At 36.9% G+C, this 10,666-nt stretch overlaps 1 protein-coding gene across 1 annotated transcript; it reads left to right on the top strand.

Annotated features, from left to right (window-relative positions):
* The first annotated feature begins 2,453 nt into the window (after nt 1–2,453).
* LOC147536064 (F-box/LRR-repeat protein 17-like) lies at nt 2,454–6,733 on the top strand. The gene is made up of 11 exons (XM_086639146.1): nt 2,454–3,209; nt 3,389–3,490; nt 4,097–4,241; nt 4,344–4,528; nt 4,652–4,756; nt 5,331–5,428; nt 5,527–5,756; nt 5,834–5,900; nt 5,984–6,069; nt 6,198–6,296; nt 6,419–6,733. Exons 1-11 carry the CDS (start codon nt 2,608–2,610, stop codon nt 6,479–6,481), a joined length of 1,782 nt encoding a protein of 593 aa, XP_086495272.1. The 5' UTR covers nt 2,454–2,607; the 3' UTR covers nt 6,482–6,733.
* Nucleotides 6,734–10,666: the final 3,933 nt, after the last annotated feature.

The raw sequence follows: 10,666 nt of genomic DNA, 5'->3' as shown, positions 1-10,666 counted from the left end.
TCTGATTTTCCACCTAGACCAAACTGTAAAGCATCTTGAACACTAAAAATTGTGATCAGTCACCTCTCGTTCTTTGCACGCGTGACACGTCAGATGGTTTTACTTATTTCTTAATATTATTCAAAAATAGTCAAATTCAAACGCTTACTTCTTTTTGTTGAAAAATATGTACACTACTTTTTTTGTCTTGAATTTTCTTTTATTTGTTGTTTCAATAGAAAGGTAGGTATGATCTGTTCCACCAATTGTAATTGTTATAACTAAAAGTCGCGGAAGCTATCGAACCTATCCTAGAAATTGATCCGATTATGAGAATTATCGAAAAGCTATGCCAAAACTAAATATGCAAACAGAAATTAACGAGGTTCGGCCTAAAGCCTACGTCCTCGGGCGAACAAGAAATATTTATTGAAGGATAGATGAAGACGACTCACACAACCCGCAAGTTCGTCCCAAGATGGTACCGTATAGAAATCAACCTTCTATACTAAATCTTCGACGACCGAAAAATTAAACACCGCTCAAAACTATGAACCAAATTTCTCTCTTACTTGCTCACACTCTGTAACTCTTTATTGAGTTGTTGTTGTGTTGTGTTGGTGTGATGTTACAAAGACTCAAGGCCCTTATTTATATTATAATATAAGCCGGTGGGGGAACCAAATTTTGGAAACCAATTCCAATTTAGAATTGGAAACCAAAACTAAACCGCCACAAACTAATTTGGCACTAAACCGCCTATTGCATCCAAAGCCGCCTCTCATTAGTTTTGGAAACTGCCTCTTACAGTAACAAAAGAAATTCCACCCAAAGTCGTAGTTTTACTCTTTTCAATAACTATTTTCTTTAGTTCAACAAAAAAAATAAGGCCAACGTTTTGGGGAAAGCAAAAAAGTTTCCGGGGAAGATGGTGGAAAACCTAAAAAAATGAAACCAAACACTCCTCTATCTGCCTCTCCCTCTTTCTCTCTTCTTCCCCTTCCCCCCTTTTTTTTTTTTTTTTTTTTTACAGTTCCGGCAAAGGGTTTTCCCTTCGCCAGAACCCTTCGTCTGGTTTCCATACGAAGACGGGTTCCTTCTCCCTCATCAGGTTTCCATCTCCATTTCAGATATTCAGCATCACGTCTACCATTTCCTTTACAGTTAAAAGCTTCATCAACATAAGGACAAGAACCAGGTTGATAGATCGGATACTCTTCATCCCTTACCCATTTTCCTTTAAAGAAATCACATTTATTCAACATACTCATTTCCTCATAATCACCCATTAAGAAACCATTCTTATGTTATGTCTCAATATCATAAATCAAATTAATTGATGTTGTTTCAAAATCAGAAAAGAATCTTATATTGTGTCTCAATATCAGAAATCAAATTAATTGATGTTGTTTCAAAATCAGAAAAAGAAAGTGAGGTTTGTTTCTGTTTGTAGTTAGAGGTGGTGGTGGTGGTGATGAAGGTAGGTTTGGGTTTGGGGATTGGTTAGAGATAGGATTAGGTTATCTTCATAGAGTATAAGAGAGGGTTGAGAAGTTTTTTTGCTCGAGAATAAGATACAAATGAGTAAAAATAAAAGTAGTGATGATAAGAAAAGGGTTAATGCTAATGAGTGCCTATTGATGTTGAGAGATGGAGAGGATAGTGGATAAGAGGAGAGAGGAGAGAGAGAAGAAAGGAGATAAAAGAGAGAAGAATGTTGATGGTGATTGCCGGTATTAATGGTTGAAGTTGTCGGAATCCCGTAGAGGTTGTCGGAGTTCTAGTTGAGATGAGAGGAGAAGAAGAAAAAATAAAAAATAAAAAGGGTAATGTTTGGAAGTAACAAAAAAAAATTGTTTCCGCCCAAAACATATTGCCCTGAAAACTTTGTTTATTTCCCCAAAACACTGGCCAAAAATAAATTACTATTTTCTTTGAAATTGAGTTATTTCCTTTTCGGCTCCCTACTTTGTAACCAGCTTCCTTATTGGCCGCCTATTTTTCATAAATACAAATTTGATCCCCTTTTTAAAATTAATGTCATAACTACCTTTCCTATAAACATATTTTTAAAATAAATATAATTAAAAATATCTCTCTCCACCTCACCTCTCTCTTCTCCGACGAAGGTCACCGGCGGAAAATTTTTCGATCAGCGACCTTCGTTGGAGAAGAGAAAAGTAGGGTGGAGAGAGAGAAAGGTGAGGTGGAGAGATGTTTTTTAATTATTTTGTTTTGAAAATATATTTATAAGAAGGGTAGTTATGGCATTTACTTTAAAAAAAAGGTTAAATTTGAATTTATGAAAAATAAGTAGCTAAGAAGAAAGCTGATCACAAAGTAGGGGGCCAAAAAGGAATTAACTCTCTTAAGAATTACAAGGACATGAAATATCTCATTTATGTTGAGGGTATTTTGATAATTAGTAATTTCGCATGTTACTACTCGAAATACTGGCGCGAAAAACTATCTCAATCTCCCGCGCTCTTTTCCCCACCCGCGTCTTCCCACCTTTATTTCTTCTCCCTCTCCCGCCCTATTTTCATCTCCCTCTCTCTCTCTACTCTCTCACTACTTTCTCTCTCTTCTTCCTCTCTGATCAGATCCATCAAGAAGAGTGATTACGATATGCAGCGCCACCACCACCGTCATCCGGTCACCGCCACCACTTCCATCGTCGCCACCGATGCGTCTGAGATCAAACGCGGTAAGAAACGAGGGAACTATAACTGCGGTCGATGTGGTGTGCCGAAGAAAGGGCATACCTGTCCGACCACCACCACCACCGCCGCCGCCACCACTCCACCCGGTGATAACTCTTCCATGGTCACATACTCTCCTTCCTTCCCTACACCACCTCTCAATCAGAATCTACCTCGTCATCCGCCACTTCATCCTCGCCGAGCTCTTTCTTTTCACGATGATAACGATTTCTTGCCGGAATCTGACGATGATGAATACGATCAAATCGATCCAATGGAAAATCCGTCGGATCTTGATAGAAATGGAGTTCCGGCTATTTGTTTATGGGAGGTTTTGAAGAGGTTACCTCCGCCGGCGTTATTATCAGCGGCGAAAGTCTGCAAAGGGTGGCGGGATTGCTCCAGAAAGATCTGGCGGGCAGCTGAGGAACTCCGACTTAGGGTTCCAGTTAGGGCTCAAGTCTGGTTTGTTGGATCTGTTTTACAGAAGTGTACTGGACTTGTTAGACTCTCTCTTACTATGGAAAGGTTAATCCTTTTTCTAAATCTAGGGTTTTTTTGAAAATAGTGTTTTGATTTCTTGATTGAGTTTTTAATTTTCCCTCTTTGTGTTTTGATTTCTTGATTGAGTTTTTAATTTTCCCTCTTTGTGTTTTGATTTCTTGATTGAGTTCTTAATTTTCCCTCTTTGTGTTTTTGTGATGCAGTGATGTCGATTCGACGATGTTGGCTTGCCTTGCATTTTCTTGCCCTAATTTGCAAGCTATGGAGATCCATATATCGGATAAGGCGATCAATAAGATCACAGGGTATACTTTCTTTTTCTTTGGGATTGGTTCTTTCTTGCATTTGATATTCATTTTTAGCATGAATGTAGTTGATCTTCATTATAATAAAATCTGGATCTTTATCACAAGATATAACTTCTTAAATTCGATCTTAATTAGAATAAATTTTGGGGATCGGATCGGATCGGCTACCCTAGATCTTGATCCCCCAGCCCCGAAGGGATTGGTTTGGAACATCTCAAGATTGGTTTGGGATCCATCACTCTTTAATCTATGTACTATTGTAGTATTATATACATCAAATTGACGAGGGGAATCATCAATTTGATCTATTCCCGGTCCGATCTGATCCACAAATTAGTCAGGTGAAATGGGGAGATCCCAACCGTGTAGTTTGTAACTCGGCTACCATGCCACAAAACCTCATTAATTATCTGTTTTCGCCCGTGTTATATTGATTTTTTGTGATTTAAAGTAATGCCAATTACTAACGTTGTTAGTTTCATTATGTCAGCAAGCAACGCATTTATTGTACTCCAACAATTAGGATTTTAAGCAAATGGGTGGTTAGATCTGCTTTACACATTTGTTTATCTTAGATTTTTTTTTGTTTTAATTGTATATCAGGGATGAGTTAGGTCGTTTTGTGGCTGAAAAACGATGCCTTTCGAGCTTCAAGATTGAGGGGTGTTCCAACTTGGGAGCTTTTACTTTATCTTCTTCAAGCCTGTCAACTCTTTGGTTATCGGGTCTATACTGTCTCTCAAAGATGGTAATCTTCTTTTCTCCTGAAAGCATATTTCTCTTATAAATGCATCAATCTCCACTCTATATATATAGTGCCTTGATATTGATGATTTTCCTTCTCCATTAGGTTTTCAATTGCTCCAATCTAAAGGAGCTATCTCTTGATTTTGATCGTCAAGAAAATGATTCGACCGATCTTACTACCATGGTGACTTCTCTCGGGAGCACATGCCCAAAGCTACAGAATGTTCATATTGCCTCTATACGGTTGTCTCATGCTGTCGTACTTGCTTTTACAGCTTCAAATTTGAGGTATGGCTAACTGCATCTGAGCCATCATTTCTTACTACTGTCATTGAGTTATTCCTGAAAGGACATTTCTTTTTTAGCAAGACAATTTGAGTTCTAATAATGTTCTATTTTCTTTTCGAATAGGTCTTTGCGTATGCTCTCTCTTGTACTTGGCTCAGAAATTACAGATGCATCCGTGGCAGCCATCACATCAAGCTATCCCAATTTAGAATTGCTTGATCTCAGTGGGTAAGCATCTGTCATTAGTTCACTACTGTTTATAATCTGATTCACATCAATTAGCTTGCTCTTCCAAACTTTCAACACTAAACCTTGCATTCCTTATGTTACGCTGATATTGCTTAGTAACATGCTAGCTTATCATGGTAGTTTATGAATTCTTTGGAATAAAGATAAAGACCATTTAATGTTTATTAGCTAGCTAATTTCTTATGAAGGTAGCCAATTATCTAGTACTCAATTTATATATGTATGCGCAAAACTAAGGGTTTGAGACACTAAAACTATATCTAAGTGACTAAGTGAAGAAACTCATTTTGCACCTGATATAAGGTTAGTTCGTCGATGAATAGGAAGGAAATTGTTGCCAGTCGTACTTGTAAGATTCTTCATACAGCGATCCCAAGCTCTGAAGTCCAAGCTCGCCAAACCAGATGATTGATAGTTTCGAACTTAAACATTACTGATAACAATGTATAAACATTGGCCATCAGTTGTATAAGAGCTGCATCATCATTTCTTTCTTGTTTTGGCTTGTAATTTGGTCGAAAGATAGGTTTTAATGAATAGCTGTTGGTTTCAGGTCAAGTATCAGTGATGGTGGCATTGGGATGATCTGCAATGAATTACCTGAAACTCTATCTAGACTCTTACTTGCTCTTTGTCCGAACATCACTTCAAGTAATTTTCTGCCTTCATCTTACTGCATTTTTCTGATCTACCTGCCAGCAAACATCTACTCACCTGCTTTCATTGGCTTATACTTTCTCCTACTTAAGGTGGTATTCAGTTTGCTACTGCACAATTGCCCAATCTGGAACTCATGGACTGTGGAATGACCATATGTGATCCCAATTCTGAGGAGGATCTAAATAAAGAAATTACCGACGAAGACCGCAATTTCTTACAAACACCATTGAACAGAAAATCACACCTTATGTACCAGAAGCTGATTATCAAACATGCTCGCTTAAAGAAACTCAGTCTCTGGGGTTGCTCTGGCTTAGACGTAAGTTCAATTTTACGGAATAAGAAATAAAACTTTGAAATTTCAAGCGTGTTTCTGATATTTGTTTGTTATTGCAGGCCGTATATCTAAACTGCCCAGCTCTCAACGATCTCAATCTAACGTCTTGTACAAACTTAAACCCAGGTACTTGTCTAACTTCTTCTTGAACATTACAAGGTTTTCTTAGTCTGCGTAACTTACCAAGTGGTTTATCATGTTATTTGCAGGGAGGTTACTACTGCAGTGCCCTAGTCTTGAAAGTGTACATGCTTCAGGATGCACAGAACCTTTGGTAGGAGCAATTCAAAGCCAGGTAAATGATCTGATCTCACTGAAAGTTCCGAGTATTTGAAATATATAGTTCGAATTGCTATTAATGAACTCTTGTTGTTCATACTGAAGTTTCTAATGTTGGATTCAACTTCATAAACCATCTTGCAGGTCTGCTATGATTTTGCTTCTTTAGACGATCACTTTCCTCTAAAGCGATTAGCCGATGGTTCAAAGAGGGTTCGAGTTCCAGATTTCGTCGACCCCCAGGTACAACGAAGAATCACTTAAATTTTCATACCCTTGTCTCAAATCCCAATCTCATAATAGTTTTTCATTGTGGCGTCTAGGAATCCTTCTCTTAACCGTTTTCTCGTTTTTCTTTTTTGCAGACTCCTGATATTCAAAAGAGAAGGAAAATCCAACGACTACATTGTAATGTTCATGTCCAGTGATCTGCTGTCTAAAGATATCAAAATATCACTACTGTCATTATACTCGTTGTAAGTTAATGGTCGAATCACTTGTAGAGAAAGTGAATCGACCTCTTCGAATGTCATGATATACACTGTTAAATTAATTAGGGTTTTATGTGTAGAAGAATCAAATCAATTTATTAAGGGCAAGAAACCAAGTTGTCTTGTCTCTAAGGGCCCCTTTGTATGCAACTCTTTCTTTTTTTACATTAATAAATGGATCTATGATCACATTGTTGTGTTATAATATCAATCTTTGCCATTGTTAAACTTGCTTTACTTTGTTATTGTTGAAAAATGCATCATCCATCGCGGTAACTCACTTGAGCTGGATTAGTATTCTCTAACGGACTGTGTTTGGTACGACCTATTAATGGGATGTGTGTTGGCGAGGACCATGTACATGCTGTTTTAAGTCACGACTGGAAGGGTCAATAACAGCCACGGCTAGCCAAAACGGGCTGGCTGTGTTGCCCTTCTGTCCTCCACGACCCATTTGACCACGGTCAGTAAGTGGTCTGGTCCAACACCGACATAGTATGTCTGTAAACTCCAAGATGGATTAACAAGTGAATACAAAAGAATTGTTAAACTCCAGGGGCACCCGACGCTATTGCTTCCTTACTATGCACCGTACTTAGCACGACTCACTAACGGGGTATGTCGTGCAATGACCAGACTAACTATTGGATTGCGTCATGACAAACCCTCGAGGGCCTGTCAAGACCCACAAGCGTGGTTCACAAAAATGGTTAGGCCAAAAATGGGTTAGCTTGGTGCTAGCCCTATAACCCTTCCGAACCCGCTTGTTCATGGTGGATAGGGAATATAGCCTGTTTATGAACGGATCGCTTCTATCCTCTAGGCCGACACAGGCTGTGGGTAAATTCGTATATTTGGTGCATCTACCCATATTAAAGTGCCCATAAAATTCCACAAAGTATAGTTGGATCCTTGCCACACAAAATGAATGGTATATATGGTCAAAGAAGTCTCATAATTTAATGCTTCGTCTCGGGATGATGCAATAAAATTAGTTATAAATTTATCGAGAAGCTTAATTTTGCGTTATAAAATAACTAAGTGAAACCGAGCGAGACAAAGAAATCATAGTTGGGTTTATGATACTCGAGCCACTCATTCGGCTCCCCCTCTTCCACTCTCGAGTTTCATACAAGTGATTGTGGGGAAAAGTGTTTGTTTTCTTTTCGAAAAAAAAATTAGGGAATTGTGATTCTTGATACTATACAAATGGTTTCCCATCTCAAAAGAAGAAACTCGTACTTTTTTTCATTTTCATACATTTTTTCTCTTCTAAATGATTTACAATTGAATATCCTTCCCACTCTTAGAAATTCAATTTTAATCGATAAAAAGAAAATATTAACCTTTAAATTTGATCAGTAAGTAAAGTTAAACTTTGACTTCTTCAAGATAGAAAGGCGTAACAGCGTACCTAAATAAGTCTAATGTAAGTAAAACAAAGTCAATTTGGGTTAAAATCATCTCATGCAACCGCACACGTAACTACTGGATTTGTGATGTTCCCAAATCTATCTATCTGAAAAAACAAAACTCTAAATTCTATATAATAAAGGAGAAACGTAATTTTTTAGAGTATACCTTATTCTTTGATGGCAAAGTACACCTCCCAAACTTATTTGTATGTAAGAGTTGAAGTTATACGTCTCAAACTTGTCTTCAATTGCTAAGATTACACCTTCCAATTTATTTTTATATGTTCGGACTATAGATTTGTTTGTGACTCTGTGCCCACCGGACACTGATTACACCCTCGTCAACCTACAAACTTGCTAAGTAAGTTATTCACAAGAATTTAGTCCGTACACCAAACACACCTGTTCACTTTGTGCTCGAGATACGTGCAATACCAGGTACTTAAGGAGGCAGAGTATTTCAAATTAATCACGTTTATTAATCTTAATTATCCACTAAACAGGGTTTATTAGTTGGATGGTCCTTACAAAAATGAATATATTAGACATGTTAATTAAAACTGTCGATAACGTGTTTCACGGTTTGGGTCGCTGACCCGGCCACCAACTCTTACTATTTTCATTATAAAAATAAGCTGACCGAAAATGCCTAATTAATTATATAATAACAATTAATCAATTAAAACTTAGGAATATGAAACTATTTTCTGTGAAATTTGGTAGAATAACGAATTATTTTGCGCGTTTTAAGTGGTCCCCACAAAATGAAAGAATAAATTCTATTAACCTAACTTCGCGGCACCTGGTAGATCGTTTGGTAGATTATAATGCAAACAGAATGATTAGAGAAAGAAATTAAAGAAATATATTGAACTTCATTACGATATACACCATTATTAATGAAATAAATCTTAGCACTTGTGAAAATATTAGACTTTGATGGTTGAAGGATACGTGTAGGGATCAAATATGATTGTGTAAATTTGGTGATTAATTAGTCTCTAAAGTTTCAAAGTTGTTCGACTAATAGCTCTAATTAGTAAAACGATCTTAATCTTATGAAATTAGAGGGAATCAGAGAAATATACTCGAGACATCCATCCACCTAAATCCAATACGCAAACGCGATGATGCTTGAAAAAACCTGTCAAATTTCACTTAATTTCTCTTTATTTTGATAATTAGGCAAAATTTATATTTTTCGACGTCCTACCGTTTGAAAGCAAATATAAACACTACAGAAGTGATACTTACACATGTTTGGATCTGACAAAAAGGGTTTAAACTACAATGTTGTAGTATTTATTATAAAATCAAATAACTGACAAAAGAAAAGAAGACTTTGTGCTCAACTACAATCCCGCCTAAATCTCAATCGTAATTCAGTCGAAATAGTGGTCGGACATAGCACGGGAGATGCTGTGAAAAACAAGGGTTTGGGTGTTACACAAAATAGAGGTTAATCTAGATGGATGATGATGGTGTCGTGTATGGTAAATGATGTATGATGAGGCCATGATGGGCTGGATCAACATGATGAATATGGGACCTTATGGTCCATAATGGGGTTAGGGGACAATTTTAGCTGTGGGAGAAGAGGAATTAAATGCTCCAAAGGAGAAAAAGCTGAAAAGGAAACAACACAGAAAGCAAGAAAAATAGGATTTATAAGGAAGTCTCTTCCATCCTCCAAACAGGGAGGGGCATCCAGCAGTAGCACCAGGACCATACCTAAACCTAATTCCCACCTTCTTCTCATTTTCCTCCTCTGTCGGGTCCCTCCCCTATGTGCTCTTCAACATTGCTATATTTGCTCTACTTTTTTTCTTGTGTTGAACATATGTTTGCTCTACGTCTCAACAAATTATTTCATATGAGAAAATTGTAAGTAGTATATGTTTGTTTCGATTAAGATTTAAACAATGTTCGAACTTTTAATTATATGTGTAGTAAGATTTTGTATTGTTTGAAGATTGGACAAGATAGATTCTGAAGAGACTTTTCAAAATATGTCTATAGAAATAATATCTATTGGGGCATAAATAGATGGATGTCAAAATCAATACCATCTTATTGGTTTGGGGAAAGGAAGGTTTCAAAAGAACAAGAAGACATGACTTGTGCTCATTTGCCCTCCTAGATTCTCTTTTATCAAACATATCACCATTGGTATGGCTAACTCATGTTTTCTTACTACTTGTCCAAATATAGACCTTAACTATTATTATTATTATTATTATTATTATTATTATTATTATTATTATTATTTGATGTAGATTGTTGCGGAAGCGTAAAAGTAATGGAATTCACCATTGTTAATAAACTAAACTAACGAAATAAAACTGATAAAATAACGATAAACAATAAACTTGATTAATAATAAACTTGGATGATAATATTCTCTGATCTGGTTAACAAAGACAGACTAGACTTCTCTTATATAGAGATGGTACTTTCCTAGATAGACTCAAATAAGGAAATAAGATAACTACTAATAATACTTTCCTTGATTGCTAAGACTCATAATTATGGAAACCCTAAATACTTAATTATAGAAACTACGCTAATGTAGCTTCTTGACCGTGAGGCCCACTATCACCATGGCAGTGAGGCCCAATAGGAAGATGGTCTCCATCATACTCCCCCGCTGCGGAACAACTTGCCCCCAAGTTGGTGTTGTCATAAAGCGGATCGTCCAAGTAATGAG

Source organism: Eschscholzia californica, unplaced genomic scaffold, assembly GCF_041429995.1.
Source record: "Eschscholzia californica isolate CP2 unplaced genomic scaffold, dmEscCali1.0.p SCAF_5, whole genome shotgun sequence".
In the NCBI taxonomy this organism is placed as follows: Eukaryota; Viridiplantae; Streptophyta; class Magnoliopsida; order Ranunculales; family Papaveraceae; genus Eschscholzia; species Eschscholzia californica.
This window is presented reverse-complemented; position numbering and strand designations above follow the sequence as displayed.

Excerpts from the sequence above, each read along its gene's own strand:
- LOC147536064 (XM_086639146.1), top strand. The coding sequence starts at position 2,608 with ATGCAGCGCCACCACCACCGTCATCCGGTCACCGCCACCACTTCCATC. Across the intron at positions 5,757-5,833 it reads GGGGTTGCTCTGGCTTAGAC|GCCGTATATCTAAACTGCCC; the intron begins GTAAGTTCAATT and ends TTGTTATTGCAG. Across the intron at positions 6,070-6,197 it reads TAGGAGCAATTCAAAGCCAG|GTCTGCTATGATTTTGCTTC; the intron begins GTAAATGATCTG and ends ACCATCTTGCAG.